The following is a 21359-nucleotide window of genomic DNA, read 5'->3' as shown; positions in this document are numbered from 1 at the left end:
CGTTTTCCTTATCTCGAGCTTGAATACAATAACGAGTGAGTATATTGGTAAAATAGGTCAAACCTAAGGCTATTCATCCATGATCCACAGAGTCACAGTGGACATAAATGTCAGCTCTTTGTTTTGGGGCTGCCAGGGGTATGACTCACAGGTTTAGACCGTCATCATGGAACCTGTTGTCTTGTAGTCTTTTGTATAACTGGTAGTAAGATTTTCTTCATTTAGAACATGAATATGCATGTCTTGTTTTTATTTTTTTTATCTTATATTTACAGTTTTATTACTGGTTTGTTATGTCCAACATGTGTTCTGTGTACAGTGTGAACGACTTAGTCATTTTGTGAATGCTCGAAGCCATGTGCCTAACACTCGCCCGTATATGAGTGACTGTGAGACGGACTAAGCGAATTAACCCGAAAAAATAATTGGACAAGATGAGCAGCCTTTCTCAGCAGTGGAATAAAAAAAAAAAAAGTTCACCAAAGTCTCCTCAAAGAAGGTGTCTCCTCATCCTCTTGGAAGTTTCAGGGGGATATGTGTTGTCTTCAATAAGTGTTTAAAGTGTTTTTGTCAAGTTAAGGTGATTTTTATGGTATGATAAATCAGTTAGCAAGGGGGGGGGGCCAGGAAAAAAATCATGTTGCACCCCTCCTCTATTAATTAATTGCTATTTTTATAAGGGATGCACAGTGATTGAGTGGTTAGTGTGCAGGTCTCACAGCCAGGAGACCCAAGTTTGATTCCACCCTCGGAAATCTCTGTGTGGAGTTTGTGCATGTGTGGGTTTTTTCCGGGTACCACATTCCAAAAAACATGCTAGGTTAATTAGCGACTCCAAATTGTCCATAGGTATGAATGTGAGTGTGAATGGTTGTTTGTCTATATGTGCCCTGTGATTGGCTGGCGACTAGTCCAGGGTGTACCCCGCCTCTCACCCGAAGACAGCTGGGATAGGCTCCAGCATCCCTAATATAGGATAAGCGGTAGAAAATGAATGAATGAATCATTTTATGAGTAGTTAGATAATTTTTGGGCCCCCTGGCCATCATCGTTATCTGTATCAAAATCAGCAGCATAAAACCTTAATCAAAGCATCCCTCGCTTGACATGATCAGAATATGTTTTCATGTGGAAGCAATTTCATTCAAAATCATCAGTGGGCTGATTGTGTTTGGATTGGGAACAGATTTTTGTACAGTGTCCACTTCACTACACTATAATTTAAAGGTAAGAAGGTCCCCCTAGTCACTTATCTTTATAGAGCTGTCTCGTTGGCCAACCCTGCTTGTTGGGCTGAAACTCAGAATGCATCAAAGTTGTAACAGCAGGTCTATGTAGTGACAGAGAGGAGAGCTTTTAAGTTAGCAGGAGGCTACACAGGCTCTGTGTGCCAACAGAGATTCATTAGAGCGGTGCACTGGTGTGTCTTTGAAAGCCTGGCCTTTGTCTGTGTGGCTTTTTAAGAGCACCTGTTTTCTGAACAGGACACGTCCTTCTAAAAAGAGAGACAGGAGAATTATCTGGTGATGAGAGAAATTTACATTACTGTCAGTATTTTGCATTTACTCTACATTTCTCTCTAAATTTTGTTGTCCATTAGAATAAATTGGTCATTTCTGTGTAGTGTATGCTCTATGTCCTAATAAATGTATTTTGCGTGCTATTGCCATATTTTGCTGCTAGTCCTAACATCCGTGATCTCTTAGCAGCTTGTGGCCTTCACAGACAGACATTTTTTTTTCTCACACGTCAGCTACTCATGCAAAATTTAAATAACTATGACGATGATGCTGGAATAAAAAGGTCCAGGATGACATCGGCTTACCTCTTTTGTGTCTGTTTCCACCAGACATCCCAGACAATGAGGCACAATACTGGACAGACAAGCTGGAACGCATCAATTCCATGGGAATCCATGATGAGGTGAAGGGATTTTTTATTAAACATTCCAAATTCACTATCGGAAAACAGCTGAATGTATTTTTAGATATTTTAATTTATCACAAATGTGCCTCCTGTTTTTGTCTCTAATGTGTAGTACCCTCTTCAAGACGACATTGACAGTCGTCCGTTGGCTCCCACAGCGTCCCAATGCTGTGAGTGCTTCTTCCTTTCAGCCTCTAGATGGCATCACTTCTCTCACTTTCTATTTACCAGTCTTGGACCAGTCTTCTTTTCCTTCACTTCCTTGGGCCTGTTTTACTGCCTATGTAATGTTTTTACCAAATTGTATCACTTGTCAAACTATAAATGTAAATGTACGTTCATTAATTGTGCCACTTGATATCAAGTCAATGTTAAAGCTGTACTTTACATGTCATTATGGCTGCATGTTTTCACTCTTAAGAGGTACTGATGAGATTCACGATTGTTCAATTTTATTTATTTTTTTCAATACAGAGACACTCATTTGTTTTTACTTACCTCTTTGACTTTACCTCTTACGTGTTATATTTGCATTTCACCAGGCAACTATTTTGGATGGGCTGACTCACTCAGTATGTAAAAACAACAGTGAATCCCCTTGCCAATCCTCAGTGCCCTCTGCATGCATTACTGTCCATATTTACCAAGAAAATGTTGTCCTTGAACATAAATTATGTTTTTAATTGTCAGTATTTTCCTTTTACAACTGCTTTCCCTCATTACTTTCTTCATTACCTTTATACCACATGTCCCATCCTTGCTATTTCCATTTTTTTCCTACCTTGTGCTGAATAGATTCTGACAGTTCTTGTACTCGTATGCGATTACTGCTTGTGAATACTTAGTTGAAGGTAATGTTAACATCAGTTGTTAATCAAAACTAAGATGTGCATATAATCTTACATTGACATGTGCCAAGCAACACATTAACATTTACATAATATGTACATTACAGGCTCATTGCTCTGCACTTGCACATTAAGCTTAACCATCTCTAGAGTGTATTCTTAGCTTTAAGATAAATCTAGTTGTTAGCTACAGTATCTAAATGCTCACAATTTGAAGAAACATGTTTATTCTGTGAATATTCAGTGAAAAAAAAAGTTCTGTTGATTTTCCTACTTTGATTTTCTCCTACAGCTTTGGATGACCACGACAGTGCTGTTGATGACAGAGACAGCGACTACCGCAGTGAAACTAGTAGTAGTTTGCCTCCACGTTACCATACCACGGCTCAACCCAACTCGTCTGTACACCAGTATCCAATTGGGCCTCGGCCAAATCGCCACCCAGACTCCTGCGCAGAGTCCATCCTCAGTTTTGACCTTGAGTACCGGGACCAGAGAAGCAGGTACGCTTACATCATTCAAACGTGTACACCTTCATATTACTATATTATAAGTGTAGATGTTTATCTATCTCCCTTTATGTTTATCAAGATTAATTTGAAAGTCAATTGTAATAAAAAAATATAAAGTATATTACCACATCGGTCTCTTTAGTACGATATGGGAGTTAATTTTTCCGTATAGTGTGTTGTGTTATCTGGCCCTGATGTTATAGCTAGGACTGTCTACGTTAATGCAATAATAACGAGTTAGCTAAAATCACCACTATTTCTTTTTATGCAAGCTCAACATGTGCATGTCATGTTGAGCCACAAGTGGGAACAAATATTGAGCAGAAATGGACAAGAAAAAAAGTATTTTGACGGGCAAGTTTAGTTCAGAACCCAAGCAGATGATTCTCTGGACAAAACCAAAGTTATTTGAGTTGAATTGTCACTGTACGTAGACTCTCAAATGCCTCTTACTCGACTCAGCCAAAGAAACTGAAGAACCTAGAAAATGTGCTGGAGCAGTGCAGGTATTTTTTATTGTCATTTATACGTGGTACCATACCATATTTGTCAATCCACACTGTTTATTATTTGACATAACAAGTTGCAGGACCAGACAAGTTATAAAAAACTTAAGACTTGTACTCTGGAAAATGCGGTATATATTTTTAAAACATTTTTGGTTTAGCATGTTTTATTGTTATCGATTTAAAATCTGCTACATCAATGGACACAATGTAATAAATCTCTACCGAAAAGGTTACTGATAAAGTTATATTGACTATAATACAGCATGGGTGCACTTGAAGAACATAATACTGTCTTCACTTTTGCATGATATGTCTTAACATTCCATGTTTCAAGCTGTTAAACATGTTATGTTCGCTTGCTTTGTTTCTTGTTTTGCTTCTTTTCTGTTCTTGTCTCTTTCCCCATCCTCCCCCATAAATTCATCCTTAAAATATAATCACTTCAAACTTTGTTAGATCTCCAAATGATAAAAGAAGAGTCAGAATTATACCTGTAGATTCTGGCATGGGTTGTGACGATTGGGAAAGCAAATACAAAAAGCGGGGAAAGCCTCAGCTGAGTGACTTTTTAGATGAAGAAGAAAATACCAATCAAATGGTAAAGCCTTACCCTGAACAATCACAGATCTCAGTCCTTCAAAACACTAAACAAAGTGGCTGCATCCCTGCAATCTATCCTGAGGGCTATGACACAATTGATCGCCGAAGAAAGAAAAAAATCAGGGACCCAGGAGGGTTTCTCAATCGAGAGAAGGAGAGAATGAGAGAAGATGCTTTTTCCTCAGACCTTGGAGTGCTTTGTGAGAAAAGAGGGGACATGTTTATGCTGCAGGTAGCAGAGATGCGGGAAGAGGAGGTGCGAAGAGTGTCATGTTCTGGGCCATACAAAAATGGTCTTCTCTACAAGACAAGAATGTGGGCCAAAAATGAACTAGATACCACTTTAGAAAATTACGTGGCTTACAAAAAGGAACAAGATGCAAGAATGCAATCACAGTATGATTCTGAAATGTATTCTGGAAACTATCGCTGTTCTTTTGGAGTAGATGAGGCTATCGATGACGCTGATTTTCCAGCAGAAGACATACCCAGAGGAATTACAAGACACATCAGAGATCGAAGTTCTTTGTCCCATGAGAGCCGTATAGACAATTCTCAGGGATTTCAGGAAAAGTGCAGGCGACCTAAAACTGTGGGATGGGTACCTGAAGCAATGCTTTCACCTGTAGAAGAACCAAGTGATGAATATGTAGACCCGATGGATGAGCTACAATGTTTAGTTGAAACGGTTTCGGAATACCTTGCTGAAAAAGAGGAGGAAATTAGCAAATATGGGTCTCTTCCTAAATCAAGCAAATCAAGGCTATCATCTCAAGGAAGCAACAGAACAGATTCTGCTGGAGATGATCAGAATATTTCAAGTGATCCTAAGGGGGAAAATCAATCACACGCTCCTGCTGGAATTTCAGGAGTCAAAAATGCCATGAGCTCCTTATTCAGTAATCTCACTGACAGAGTTGGAGGAAACCCCAAACAGCCCGCCACAAATACAAAGTCATCATCTGCACAGCCGTCACAATCTGGGATAACAAAACTTTTGTCATTTATTCCTAAATCCAATAGCTCTGCTCCTGTAGCTATTGTGTCTCCAGTGGAAACCTGCCCTGAAAATGTGTTCACTTGGCCTTCACAACCATCCTGCCAGGCCAACATAAAAGGGCAAAATGAAACAAAGGCTTGTACAATGAAACCTTCAAGTACAAAGGCGCACACATTGGAGTTTGGAGCCAAACCTCAGGCTAAAGGAAACTCTGTATTGGGGAAATTCAATCCTTTAAAGCTGTTTTCCTCTGAAGATATTATCAACTCAGATGAACACAATGAGGAAACAAAGCCAAATTATTCACAGCTCGATCAGAGTACTTGTCATCAAGGTAAACCGAGGATGGTAGGAAAGACAACAAAAGAGAGCGTGTCTTTAACTTCTCAACCTAATGGTGCAACTGATTCTGGAAGCACTTATTTTTGTAGTCCTTTAAAGAAGTCATATAGCTCACTGATAACACCTTCACACATACCATCTCAGGGAGCTCCACCTTTGGCAGTATATCCGGTATTTAGATCAGCTGAGGATCCAGGACTTCAGAAACCATTAGTAAATACTGAGCCTAAATCGCCTTCACTATCCTCTGAAAATGTCTCAACTCAACAACAACCAAAAACAGAAGGTGGGATGCTTTCTGGATTTTTGAAGTTTGCATCCATTGAAGATGTTCATTCCTCTGGAAACACAAAAAATCCACAGCAATCACAACACGGATCAACTTCAGAAACCTCCACTGCCTTTAAACAAAACACATCCACACAACAGAAAACCACTGAAAAGGGATGGTTCGCCAACATATTCAACAATACCTCTGCACCCTCTGGCTCAAACCAAAATTCTATCAACAATCCTCAATCTCAGAATAGCAAAGTTCTTTCCAGCTCACATTCACAACATGCATTAAATCAAAATGCAACTGGTCAAATGGAACCTCAAAAGTTTTTGTCGGGATTTTTTAAAGGGAGCTCCACTGACAATGCAGCTGTGGGGTATACTGAGTCCAAACAAGTAGGGATCCTATCTGGATTTCTTAAATTGGGTTCAAGTGGTGAGCTGTCTGACAATATGCCACAGCAGGGTCCTTTAAACAATCAACCAGCCACAAGAAATCCATCCCCAGATATGACTGCCCATGTTCCACCGCAGTCCAAATTGACAGCTTCACAGAGAGGAGGCCTTCTCTCTAGTATACTGAGGTTTTCATCAACTGAAAATGAAGCACAAAATTCACAACCTTCCGAGGAGCCACGTCACGGGGAAATTCCTGACACGGACCATTCTCGGCACCAGATTTCTAAAGAAACTGAGCAAAATCAGCAACCACAGCAAAGGAAGTTATTATCTGGTTTACTTAAATTTGCATCAGCTGAGAATACATCAAGCTGCGAAGTTCACCAGAGTCAGCAGCAAAGCAGTGTCCAACAACACCAGACAGTTTTGTCTCGTCCTCATCTACCAGGACCAGACATCGGGAATCAAACATCAAGGCATCAGTTTGACCAACAGGATATAAATAAAGTAGCGTTTTCCCGGCAACAAACTGTTCCAGTCAAGCAACCACCATCCAAGCCAGGTGGTCTCATTTCTGGTCTTTTTAAATTTGCCTCTGCAGACAGTATAAACACGCAACAGTCCTCATCAACTGAACATCACAGAATTGTCCCAAGCTCATCAAGCCATGAACAAGCTTCAGAAAGAAACAAAAGTTCTGAACAAAATCAACCACAAATTAACTCAAAAGAAAATGCTCAAGCAAATGATTTTCCTAAACCAATGACTCCACAACAATCCAAAATAATCTATGAGACACAGCAACTGATTAAAGTACAAAATAGTCAGTTTAATCCAAAAGAGAAAGAAACCTCAAATCAGTCTGGGGTGCTCTCTGGTTTGTTTAACAAGTTAACAAGATCTGAAAACCAAGGCACAAACTGTCAGACGTCAACAGAACTATTGTCTCAAAGGGTTGATAAATATGCACTCCCAAATAATACAACACTACAAACACAGGCTCATTTTAATAGTACCCAGAAATCTTCACAAAACCACACAGAGAAAGAGAAGGGGACATCACCACTTGCCCGACAAGGGTTTTTTTCTGGATTTGTTAATAAAAATGTTCCTGTGGAATCTGTTGCCCACAGACCTCTGGAAAAGCCAGGCCAAAGTACTGAAGAAATCAACTCACCTAGATTGACAAAATGTGTTGCTAGTGATGTTAATCAAACCAATAGACCATATTATTTAAATCCAAGACCAAGCAGGCATGATTTCAGAAGTACGCCTGTGTCGATTGACACCGAGAGTCTCGACTTAAGGACATCGTCTACTTTTGCCCGATCTCTTCAGAATCATACAACTTACTCATCATTCAGTGCTGGTAATTTGCCTCAATTATATTGCTCTAGCTCTTTTCTACCAATACGCTCAATGGCATATAGTACAGGAAATATTAATTCCAATTTCCAAAGTCTTACCAACTCTTCGGTAATGACCAATGAGCCATATACAGGTATGTGTGGAAGTATGCCATCATTGTATGGCTCAACAAGCCAAAACCCTTATGTTTGTCAGGTTTCCCCTTATCATTCAAGCCCCTCCTATGATGAAAACCAGTGGATCCGTGGAAGTACTATATGGCAACAGTTTCAGGATGAATCCCTGGATTCTCAGATCCACGGACAGGATTCAGGATATGTACAAAGTTATGAAAAAACATCCTTGCAAGCTTTTCCTTCAGACCACGGTTCTCCAGTGATCAACCAGCCACTTACTTCCTCTACCACATGGCAGGGTGCTATTTGTCATGATGAGCAAATTAAATCATATATGTCTGATGCAGATGGCACTGGTGATTCTTACCCCCGAAAAACATTTTGGAATAGCCATGAAGACCTGGGGAACTTACAGTATTCATGCAGTGAGCAGGGAATTTTGAACTTGACAACTAAAACTAAACCGTGCATGGCAACACAGGGAACATGGAATGTATGTAATGACAGCAGCACTTACAGCTTGAATGGAATTACTTATCATGAAGGCTATTACGAGGAGAATGCACCAAGCTTGTCTTATTCCGCGAATTGGCAGCATGGAAAAGATAATGGCACAATCCAGCAAAGTCAGTGTAATTTCAATAACTATATGAATTTTCCCTCGGTTGTCAATTATGACATGGAAGACTCTATGTACCTTGAAGACACAGAATGGTATCAGCAGTGGCTTTTGCTGTTGGAGCAAGGAATGTGGTGGCCAGCTGAAGATGGAGACTGTGGCTACTTTGTTTATACTGATCATGAGTATGTTTACGCCTTGCTCACTGATTCAGCGGGTGAATATGTCTATGTATGTGCCCCTGAAGATAATTCGTTGGGAAATGCACAGACATTTGATGGCTTTCCCAGTGCTATGCTATCCAGTGAAATGGTTCTAGTGTGTGGCTTTAAGATTCCACTTTATAATGAAGATGAGCTTCTTTGGTTGCCTGGGGAAGATCTCAATGAGTCTCAGCTCCTCAATGCCCCATTAGATTTGTCTGCTGCCTATAGAAAAGGAAATCAAATCATGAACCTAAATCTTGAGCAGTTTGCTCAAATGTTTGAAAATTCTTTCATTTCACCAGGGCAACAAGGTGTAGATTTCACATCTTATACATTAAACAAAGTTCGTATGGATCCGAGCCACATACCCGAAGACCCCAGCATGTATGTTATTGACCTTTCCTCTCGAAGTAACTATATCGGCCCTCAGTGGAACAGCCAGGAAAATAGGACTTTTCTTGCACAAAAGGTTGCTGTTTCATTGAATTCTACTGATGCCCAGAGAACGAATCAGCAGGTACTACACAACTGTTACCAGCCAAGACAGCAGCGTCGTTCATCTACTGGTGTTATTGTGAAACATGTGGATGATATATCAGAAGAGGATTGGAGAAAGAGAGTGACTCCGGGAGAACAACAACCAAATCGACAAGTCAAGAAGATTTCTTCCTTGATGTCATCTTTTGTGGGACGAACCACAACAGTGGAATCCATCAGAACTAGCATATCTTCATCTCATCAAAAAGAACCAGATAATGCTGCAGATAAAAAGTCTAAAAATGTGTTATCATGTAGTTTACAAAGTGTAAAGTCAATGATCATCAAAGAAGAAAGTACCTCTGTAAAGCCAAAAGAAAATTCAATTAATCAAATCCAAAGACCAATCACCACACAAGGAAGAAGTTTGCCGACATTACCAACGATAACTCAAGTGAGCCATCCCTCAACACAATCACATTCCATTTCACAGAAACCTAGATTGTCGCGACAGACCACAACAGAGATCACTGTTACAGTGCCATTGAAAGACGAATCTCTAGTAAGAGATGGTCCTCCTCACCAATTTGCAGCTAATAAGCCAGGGAATATAACGGTAGAAAAAACATCTGAGCAATCACACCCTGGGTTAATGAACTTCCTTAAATCTGCGGTGGGAATTGAGGAACCCAAGCAAGAGTTACAGAAATGTTCACAGACATCTCCCAATCAACATATCAAGACTGGAAATAGCTCTGCCATACCATCAAGTGCTTCTACAGATAAAGAGACTACAGGGGCATCAAACATATTTGGGTCCATTAGCAGCTTATTTAATATCGAGCCATCTACACCACAGAGACAGGACACACTTCGATCTGCAGCAGCTCGACCTAAGGGTATACAAAGACAACAAACAATGAACCAGAGTGGTGCACCTGAGCCAGGACAAGGGCACCACCCCCCAAAATCTGAAGAATTATATTCCACTTCTGCCAGGGGTGCTGACGGAACCAAATCACAAACTGCATCACATGCCGAACAGTTAAAACAAGAAAACAAGACGAAACCTTCTGGTGGCCTATTCGGGTTTTCATTTGGCGAAATTTTGACAGGATCAACAGCAGCTCCGCAGCCTGGACCTTCAACTCAAACAACCACATCAGCTACAGCTCCACAAGAAGAGTCACTCAGCAAAAGTATACTATCAGTGTTAAGTGGGGCAAGTCTTTCGCAATCGGCACCAAAAACTGGACCTTCCCAAGCAAATCCCCCAAATGCCATGCCACATCAAGAATTGCCTCGTACAAATTTATTGTCAATGTTTGGAGAATCACATCCTCAACCCGCTCCCCCTGAAACTAAGGCTAAAGCTGAAGTACCACAAAAGGAAAATAGTCTTCCAAAGGACCAGCAGACAACAGGGTTTTTCTCAATGTTTGGTGGTACAAACACTCAACAGTCTCAAGCCCAAGCAGGATCTCTTCTTGGAGGGATATTTTCAGGGTCATCAAGTTTAACCGAAAGCCCAGTCAAGGGTCTGTTATCAAAGTTTAGTGATCCTAGTCCCCCTCAAACTGAACCACCAGCAACATCCTTTCCACAACAAAGAGTACAATCACAATCTCAACAACAAGGAGGGGCTCAGCCACAATCAAAACACCAGACTCAATCACAAAGTCAGCAACCCACCTCTGTTCTAGGGGGGATTTTGGGTGGATTGTCTAACTCTACTGATGGTCCAAAAAGAACATTGTTATCCATATTTAGCAGCCCCAGTGCCACTCAAACACCAGGGTCTGGAGGAAATACAGCTGCACCACATAAAGAACCCATTAAACCTGTACCATCCATTGTACCAGATGTTGGGGCACCTACGCCGTCAACTAAATTGTCACATACTGTTAATGTCACTAGCAAAGAGCCACCACAGTCCTCCCAAAATCAATCATTTTCTCACAGCTCGGTACCAGAATGTATTAATAATAATAATACTAACTCAAAAGAAAGCCATGTGAGTACATTTCCTGCTAATACTCTGAATATTGGCACTGATGTGGGTTCTGTAGTTACATGCAAGGACATTTCATCCACAGAACCCAATTCTAACTGTACAGCTGTGCCTGTGAAAACAAGCACTAATAGTGCAGCTGTAGATACCCCTTCCATTAAAGAACCATCAGCTACTGGCCAGACATCTTCAAAAACAGAATTCATTTCAGACAGTCCAGCAAAAGGCTTACTTTCATTATTTTCCGGGCCTAGTACAGAGCCCAGTGTAAGCCAAAAAGACCCATCACCAACAGAGAATACATCTGGTTCATCGGGGCCCAAGGATACACAAGCTAAAAGTATATTTTCTGTGTTTGGAACCGCTTCCCCTCAGCCTAGTTCTCAGTCTGGAAGTTCTATATTAGGGACCATGTTTGGAGGTTCTTCACCCCAAACAGCTACGTCTCAAACTGGAGGATCATTACTAGGTGGTTTATTTGGCTCTCCAAGTCCGCAGTCTACGCCTCAAACTGCCGGAGGCTCTGTTCCTCCAACAGCAACTCAAACAGGGACATCCTTACTTGGAGGATTATTTAGTGGATCTGCTCCTCAAGCAGCAGGGTCTCATACTGGAGGGTCAATTTTAGGTGGCATTTTCGGCACACCTGCAGCTTCCTCAGCACCACAGGCTATTGGCACGTTGGGTGGATTATTTGGTGGGGCTACCACTCAAACGCCAGTACCTCAAAATAGTAACTCTATATTGGGAGGTATTTTGGGGAGATCAGCTAATGCACAGAAGGGTGACAATCTGGCCAAAGCCTCTGTCCCAGTTGAGTCATCTGGTCCAAGTTTGGCTTCATCGGTCAAAGAATCAGTTTCACCTGCAACGTCCACTCCAACACCTTCATCAAATTTAAATGATGGCGAGAAAAACACTTCTTTTTCTGAACCTACTTCAAGTGTAACTACTACATGTGAACCACTTAATGACAGTATCACAGTTGCAGCTTCTATTGGTCAAGAATCATCTGCGATTGACATTGTCCCTAAACACCAAGAACAGCCAGAAACATTAGGTCAACCCAACAGTACAAGTCAGTGTCCTGAAGAAAACCTATTTCAAGCACATGGTAACAAAGATGAAGATTACAATAAGACCAACAAATCAGTTCGAGCAGATAATGACACTGAATCAGAAACATGTACTTTTGCAGGGGCAAATATTGTAGGAGATCAGTCTACTCAAGATAAAACACCACCTAGCAATGAAAAGGAAACACCGCCAACACCTGTAGTAGAGGCACAGCATAAGACACAAGAGGCAGAAAAATCCTTTGGTCATGAAACAACAGATACAGTTACAGGCTTTATGTCCTCCCTTTTTAAGCCAACAGCATCTTTGGATCAAAGTACTCAACCTCAACAGCGAAGTTCACTTTTTGGACTGGGAGGATTGGCACCCCAAGCTGCTACTAGCCAACCAGGAAGCTCAATACTGGGCAGTATTTTTGGAGGTTCTAACACTCAGCCAACACCTTGCCATTCAGGTGATTCCCAGTCTGAAACTCCTTGTGCTGCGCCTGCTCCTGGAGTGTCAATTTTAGGTGGAATGTTTGGAGGACGAAGCACTGTAAAGCCAGATGTTCCCAAGACTGGTGGGCCATTACTGGGTGGGCTATTTGGAGGATCTGCTGCAGCAGCACAACCTGGCAGTTCTTTACTTGGAGGAATGTTTGGAGGAGTCACTGCTCAGACTGCAGGATCACAAACTGGAACATCTGTACTCGGCGGTATTGGTGGGGCTATATTTAAGGGAATGGGGCAGCCACCTAAGCCATCTGAACAATTGCCATGTGAACCAAAGTCAAAAACTAGTACTACTTCACATCCACAAGTTACGCATGAAAATGTGACACCATGTGGTATTCAGAAAGATTCAAATAAACTGTTGGCGTCCAGCGAAGAGTATCACACTCACAGCACGGCTGTTGTGTCATCTGAGGCTTCTTGTGTAGACGCCACGGCGATCACAAGTGCATCGGACCCTACGTATCAAATAGATGGCACCAAAAAAGAAATGTCAACTGCTGAGCAAGAAGTGACTGTTGAGAAACCTGTTGTCATTGAGGAAGCGCCTAGAAGTGATGACAAATCTTCTCAACTTAATGTCCGAACTGATTTAAATACAACCCATCCATCTGATCAGTTGCCAAAAGAGCCATCTCAAGCAAAGTCTTTGTTTGGTTTCATATCCCCACAGAGTGAAGCAGGAAAATCTCTTGGATCTCTTTTTTCACCAACAGTGCCATCTGTTATTTCATCAGTTCCCCAAACGGAAGCAGGTAGCTCTCTTTTTTCAGGACTAAAAACACTATCTGGAGGACTATTTCAAGAGGAAAGAACAACTACGTCATTATTTGGGACAAAGATAGGATTTCCTTGGCAGACAGAGCCACCAAAACAAGATGGTGCCCCAGTTGTAACGTCTCAACCAAAACTCAATAACAAGCCAACAAGTGGTGAAACAAGTGAAGTACAAAATGTTTCCACATCTGATGCCCCCAAAGCTCAATTGGTAGGTTCCACAGATGATGTAGCCAACATCCAGATATGCATTTCCACCCCTGAAGTAGATTCCTCAACATCCTTGACCGTAAAAGATACCGAAACACTTGTAGAAACAAACCCCTCTGCAGGTACAACCAATGGATTGCCGCTGGACAACCAGTCTAAGAGGAATCTTTTGAATACAAAAAGGCTAGTAAAAGCATTATAAATGGCATCCTTTACCATTTATGATGCAGTTACATTAAAAAAAGATTTCTCTATGTCTCAACTTTGTAACCCTCAACCCATTTATAATTTAAATTAAACTAACATCAGTTTAATTTAAATTAAATTGTAGCATCCATTCATACCATTGCAAAACGGGATTCCACGGTCACACACATTTTACTATAATTAGTATTCATAAGCAGTATATATATGTTCAGTAAATTATTTGTAATACACCACTATACATGGCACTGTTAAGTGTCACCAGGAAAACAGGCATTCAATATTCTCAAGTTCACACCACTTTAGAGTGTGTGCATCATTTATAGACCCAACCTGAAAACCCGGAGTGAACCCACACAAAGACGGCAGACCATGCAAACACCACACTGAGGTCAAAACAGATCCCAACCTACAACATCATTGCTATGAGGCACAAGTGCTGCCCATAGTATATACTAATGTTTCAACAATGGCATATACTGCTTAAAAATGCTAATTAGATGAACCGAAAGTGTCAGTCATGCTCAAAATTAATAATTGCTGAGCTTTTCAAGTAATAGTACAAATACAAGTACTTGATCTAATATGTGTTTGAGCATGGAATTCTGGTTCTGAAATGGGAGTATGTGTTTAACTTATGCATTAATAGCACCTTTGCATATTTCATTGTCTACATTTAAATTCTGCTATAATTAATTGCATATTACAGTTCCACAATGAAGTCAAAGAAATATCTGTGCTTAGTTTCCATCCATATTTCCTCATTGATTGACTGATGGATCTAAAATATTTATTATTCGGGATGTCACACCTTTATGACATTGGTGCAACATTATAAACAAACAATGGCAGATGCCCAAAGGGCAAGTCAAAAGCAATGAAATATGCATTGTAACTGTGGTCAGGGATATACCCTTTATTGCTATAGGTTGCAGTTTAAAACATTTATAGACTTAACAAAACTGTATAGCCTATTACAATACTTAAAAGTAGATGCATTTGCAGTAAATTATGCACATGCTAACAGATTTGAAATTGTCATATGTCAATATTTTTCAACATGCCACAATCGCCCTTCAAGGTTTGGTATCTTTTTAGGTCATTATGTGCTGTGTATACACATTTGTTGTTTATGTAGAAAGGTTACTAATTTAACAAACTAGAGCTTTATAAAATACGATCTCAAATAATAGTAGATCAGTGGGGCTTACAACTTTTGTTTCAGCCTTTTCAAACGAAACTGAGAAATGTCAAATATGTTTAATCATACTGAACAAGACAATCCCCACTTATCTAACCAAGCTAAAAAGATATATAATATTCCAAAAAAACATAGCAATTGTTATTGGTGTAGCTGAAATGAAACAAAAAAACAAAATCTGACATTGAATATTTTCTCTCTTACCAATGTAGTCCAGCAGAAAGTAGTCGTTTTGGGTCATCAGGAAACCTGAGTCAGACCAGCTCCCAGCTCAGTGAGACTGGTCACGAGAGCACTGGCGGCTCAGAACTGGAGGAGTCTGTCCACTCCTACCACAGCACTGGCTTTTATCCCTCCAAAAATGAACCTCTGACTACAAACGTACAGTCTGTTATTGGAGGGAAGGATACACCTAGGCTGTCCTTGGAAGCACAACGAGGCTTGAAAAATGACACTCCAACGGAGAAAGGGTTTTCTAAACTCCAAAGGTACAATTTTTTCATCATTGAGCTTATTTTTTTTTATGAATACATTCCATTGCAATTTGTCTAATGTGTTCTTATATATTTCTGTGACCCAGGTTCCACGATGAGGGGCCACCTTTACCCTTTTCTCCCTCCAGAGTCCGTTGGCTGAAGGCCATCAATAAAGTCAGGGTTCAGCTACGGGAGGTATGCAATGTTTTTTCTTATGTTTCTAATGGTTCCTTCTTTCCCCATCATATACACTTTATATAGATTACACGCATGCATACACGCAGACACGGCACATTTGGAGTCTTATACACTGGTTGAGTTTACCCATTCTGATGTTCATTTTGGGTTGTTGTCTCTCTGCCATGTCTGAGTGACAAGCCTAGGCCATGTTAGTAGGCCATGCCCATGGGAAGCTGGCAGTGTTGTACCTCAGTATGGACGCACCGCTTTTGCTTTTCCAAACAAATGTACTTAAATGATGTAGACAGGAGCCTTAGTCTATAAATAGTGATTTAAAAAAAAAATTAATAGTGATTTAAAAAATAAATGCTCATTTAAATAGGATGTACTAGGAAACAATCACTTGCAGTTTAACATTATCCTTTACTCTGAGCTTTACTCTGAGATTTTTTTATTCTAATTGTATCCGTCTTCAACCTGAGTTTACAGCTAAATTGGCAGAATGACTGACTTGTTTTCCCCCTTCTCACAAAAGTTGGTACACCACTCACATTTCAGCAACTATTTTATTATATTTACTCAAGAGACACTATAAACCTTGCAATTCTACCCAACTCACCATTCCCAGCAAGGCTCTTTTTCTAGCGGAGTTGAACACCTTCCACTGTGTTAATGTCCAAGCGGAAATTGTAGAAAGTCTCAATTTGATCAAAGTTCAAAGCAAGATTTTTCAGATCAAAACACAATTGCTTGTTTTAGCATAAAGGTTTTTTTTAATGCAATCTTTTTTTACATGTGTTTTACATAACTACACATCAACTTAAATGATCAGTAGTAGCAGCTACAACTGCCGTCATTATTAGTCATTGTAGTTTCCTTAAAGGTGATGTTAAAATATTGTGAACCCAGTGTTTTGTATCATCTCGTCTTGTGAGCTGAGTGAATCATGTCACTCCAAGTAGTCAGTGTGCACCTTGTATAGCAGTATGGAATTACTATCTACTGAAAATGGCTCAATATACGTCCTTATTGTCTAACTCGCTGGCAACACAGGTGAGTACCAAGTTAATTGTGTCTTACTCAAGCAAGATGTTAGCAGTGTCATAGGCTCTGCACCGGGTAGCTGCAGTTTATTGAGGGAAATATGACTTTCACTCTGTACTATGACAGTATGAAGCACAGCGTCTCACACACACACACACACACACCTGTCCGAAACTGGACCATTGGACACTAATCTAACATGATAATAATCCCAAGTACACCTCGGAGAGGAAGATGGCGATGGAGTGGACAAGTATGTCTCCAGTGGAAATGAAGGCACACAAGGTGTCTAACATCCAATTCTGTGATCTTATCATGAAGTAGTGGAAGAGGATTCCAGCAACAACGCTGTGGTGAATTCCATGTCCAAGTTGCAGGATAGTAAATACATACTTATGTACAAGCTGTACACTGACTACTATATAAGGTGTCATATCAATATTGAAACTTGAGAAAAAGGGGTTGCTGAAATGTTGGGGGTGTACTCAGGTTTTGTACGACATTGTAAATAGATGGTCAATACAATATTGGCTATAAAAGCACAGAATCATTGACAATAAAAATGTGGCATAAGCATACACAGAGGGAAAAGCCTCAAATCATCTTTGTGGTAAATTACGCTGCCAGAGGGGAGTGAGAAAGCAGCCAGCATGCAAAAGGGCGGGAGAGAAGTGGAGATAGCCACATTATCATGTGTAAACTGCCGTGTTTGGTCTCCCACTCTCTGACTGCAAATGACAAAATTCCATCCTCCTCTGCAAGTTTAAAACGATGCCTTAACTCGGGAAGAACACCGAAGTCAATAGACGCCCGTGGAGGCATTTACATGGATTAAACTCATCTTCCCAGATATCGACAGGTTGTTCTTTTTAATGAAGGTAAGAAATTTGGATCTATTCTTGTATGTGAATAGTTTTTGCAGTTGCATTAAGTACTGATTAAACATGCTTTATAATCTATAATGAATTATATTGTGTAATAAAAGTTTTGACTTTTTGGTGATCAGAGACAAACCAATGACCAGCACTCAGTCAGTTTAGACAAACAACATACAGAAAATAGTTGTTCAATGAATTACAATACAAGTTCCCAGTTTATTCTCACGAATTATGTCATTTCAATGCATAAATTCAGACTTTTCATAATAATTAATGTTCCTGTGGTATCTACTGTGGTATCTACTGTGGCATAACAATCAGGCGGAGCAGCTGGTATAGTAGAAAAAGAATGGCGTGACAACAGCAACAGCGATTCGACCTGCCGGTGATCTACAGTAATTGCTGTGTTCCAAAAGCATTGTAATTAGAGAGATCAAACCAGCTGCATTCCAGTTGCAACCATGATGCATAGTTCCTGTACACTGCAGGCAAGTCAACGTATGAATAGTGAAATAGAAAATAGACCAAAATATCGGTGGTCAGAAAATTGTCATATGATGGCCAAATTAATTACAGATAACTAAGTAGATTGTTATTGTAATGTATTCCAAAAGGATTAAATGCTATTTAGCCTATGCCATTTTTGGTTTGTCAGCATGTGTGTTTTTGTTTCAGTCGTGATATTTCTTTTACCTACAGTAAACAAAGTCTAAACTTGTACTTTGTGATTTCACTATTTTGGGATTAAGTAATGTTTATACAATTCTCTTTTGTTGGTCGTTGCCAGGTACAGTTATTGGTTTAAGATGATTGCTTACACCAAGCTGAGGATGTGTTGCAGGAGGTACTACAGCATTGTTTGCTCAAGTGGAAAAAGCTAATCAAGAGTGTTACTTCATTGAGATGTTCGCCAAAGGACACCTCAGTGGACAAGATGAGCAAGTACCTCCACTTCCCTCCATGAGTCCCAAATGGGGGCTAAACCAGGACAACGCAGAAGGAAAGGACAGACTTGAGTGCCATCTTGACAGTGATGCTGTCTGTACGAAAGTTGCTCTTATACAATCAAGAAAAAACACCGTCACTGATTATGCGTCTGGGATTGAAGCCGTGACTGATAATATACCACAGCTAATTAAAAGGATCAATAATGAAGACAATAAAGAAGATGAGGATGAGTGCTCCAGTAATGTAGTTGATCATATACTGAAAGAACTGAAAGGCATAAACAAGATCCAAGAGGAAATATCAGACCTAAGGCAGTATCTAACGTCTGTGCGAGGTTCAGTGGATGAAGTGTCCTGTTGTGTTGATGCAGTGCTAAGTGAAATTGAAGAGCTATACTCTGGCGCTTCAGCCCCACCTATTCCTGGTCCAGTTTCTCAAACTGGCAGTATCAGGCGAGGAAGCCTGGGAAGGCAGAATGCTATAACGTCGCCTCTAAAGGGAGATAGAACTACACTGACAGATTGGAAGGAATGTGGACATATTTCTGGAGGTATACTGTCCCACAGAACAACCCATCAAAGGACTCTAAGTCACATCAGCTTCCAATCAAATGATCAAACAAAGAAAGAGAATGCATTGCAGAGCTCAATTATGCAAATTCTTTGTTCTGCAAAACAAGAACAAGGACTTCATCAAAGACGGGTTAACGAAAATAACACCTTTTTGTCATCCCATCACTGCCCGGATACAGAATTTCTCTCTGTTGACCCAGTTAATGACAAATGGCCTACGGAATATCAGCAGTTCATTATGTGTGGAGCAGGAGATTGTAGCGAGGAGGACATCTCCTCCTGTGCAAACAGTGGAGAAGAACTTCATATGTGGGACTGTTGTGCCACAGAGGAAACACAAAGCAGTACACCAGGTCATTCTTCACACACCAGTTCTGAACACCTCTCATTACTTTTCGGAATTCATTACAATTCTCCTTCGTGTTCTCCTGCTTTGGTGGACAGGGACAAAGGATCGCAAAATGATGGCAAACATTTGGCATGTGTCTGTTCTGTTAATTATCCCTACTCACGGAGTTCAGGTTACCAAACTGTGAATACTTGTGCAAATGCAGAGGACCAGGGGTCCTCCATGAGCGGAAGTTGCTCCACTGTACTGTTGACAGACTGTGATGATGGCTACTTAGAGACTCAGTCATTGTGTGAGGATTGTCCATCATCTGGTGATACACTCGAACTGGGATCTGCTGCGAGTTTGGACAGGGATTGGACTGATCACAGTATTTCAAGAGATGAAGCAGAAGAATCACAAAATTCTTCAGAAATAGATTCTGAGAGCACAGACAAGTCCCCCACTGTAGGTTTTGATGTTACAACCTTTAGCAAGGCTGTGCTCAGTTTCAGGTCAGCTTTAAAGGGGGCTTTGAGAAAGTTTGAAGGAGCCAACCCTGATGATCTGGAAGATGATAGTATCTCTGAAGCATCTCTATCCCTCAATAGACACACAGATGAAGCCACAGAGGGGCTGAGGACTATGGATTATACAGATGGAGAAGTTAGTCTGACTGACAGTCACACTCAGTTTGTCCCAACAAAGGAGAGCAGTGTGGCCTCAACCTGTGTGGATTATGGAGAGACAAATGAGAAACTATCACGTTCAGCTCAAGCATTTCCCCAAGAGCCTCATCCCTCTCCATCTACCCCAACTCTGGTTCACAATGGAGATATTTTACAAAACAAAGAAGAATGTGAGACTGATATAGACATGTCTGGCCTTGAAGTTCAATCACCTCATTGCCCATCCATGCAGGTTGAGAGTCTTTTGGATCCATTACCCAGTTCAGATGAAGTGTGTTTGAATTCTACGGATGAAAACAGCATTGCTGAGGAGACAGGAAAGCCCATTGATGCAAATCACAAAGCACGTATCGCTAATTTCCAGCGCATTCTGAAGGAAAAGAGACAAACTCATTACAGATTGTCCCAGTCTACTCAAGGTTCTCTGGGGTCTTATGGGTCTCAAGGGTCTCAAGGGTCTCGGTCTCAGGAAAAGTATATTCAAGGTAATTTGCATATTACCATAATTACAGAAAATATGTATACAGTGGAATCTCGGTTTTCATCATTAATCTGTTCCACAAGGTTCTAAAAGATCCGACAAGAAATAATATAAATCCAGTAAATCCGTTCCAGACACCCAAAAGTATTAACATAAAACACATTTTACAGAGAGGATGATGCAACTATACAATAGAAGAGAGCACATTTGTGCAGTTTTAAGCCAAAAAAACGGCCACAAGGTGGCAGAAGTGCATTTTAAAAGAGCTGATCCTGCATCTTTCCCAGTGAAATACTTACTCCGCAGCAACCAGATAGTGAAAAAGTATCTAGGCGTGTTGCACGAAGGAGGTTATGCATTGAAGGGAAATTTTAATGCATGTTTGCGTGTGTGCACACAGTTCAGTTGCAAACGTGAAAATTGTACAATTAAATACAAAAACAATATTCGGTGTGCCTTGAAAAATCGGTCAAATTCATTGATCCATCCATTTTTCCTCCGCTTATCCGGGTCGCGGGGGCAGCAGTCCCGGTCCCCGGCCACCTCCTCCAGCTCCACCAGGAGGACACCAAGGCGTTCCCAGGCCAGCTG

The 21359-nt window shown here is 40.7% G+C and overlaps 1 protein-coding gene across 25 annotated transcripts in view; it reads left to right on the top strand.

Moving 5' to 3' along the window:
• The window catches only part of LOC131106493 (protein unc-13 homolog B-like), a 56052-nt gene that overhangs the window by 13628 nt on the left and 21065 nt on the right, over positions 1-21359 (top strand). For 16 of the 25 annotated variants that reach the window (XM_058055750.1, XM_058055743.1, XM_058055735.1 and 13 more), the window contains exons 6-12: positions 1850-1923; positions 2039-2096; positions 2469-2498; positions 3067-3277; positions 4252-13950; positions 15385-15660; positions 15753-15843. In XM_058055750.1, coding sequence (XP_057911733.1) covers positions 1850-1923; positions 2039-2096; positions 2469-2498; positions 3067-3277; positions 4252-13950; positions 15385-15660; positions 15753-15843 — 10439 coding nt within the window. The other 9 variants (XM_058055818.1, XM_058055809.1, XM_058055786.1 and 6 more) reach the window with 5 other exon arrangements.

The sequence above is a fragment of the Doryrhamphus excisus genome, chromosome 2 (assembly GCF_030265055.1).
Source record: "Doryrhamphus excisus isolate RoL2022-K1 chromosome 2, RoL_Dexc_1.0, whole genome shotgun sequence".
NCBI classification, from domain to species: domain Eukaryota; kingdom Metazoa; phylum Chordata; class Actinopteri; order Syngnathiformes; family Syngnathidae; genus Doryrhamphus; species Doryrhamphus excisus.
Note: the sequence above shows the minus strand (reverse complement) of the source record. Positions and strands in the feature narration are given on the sequence as shown.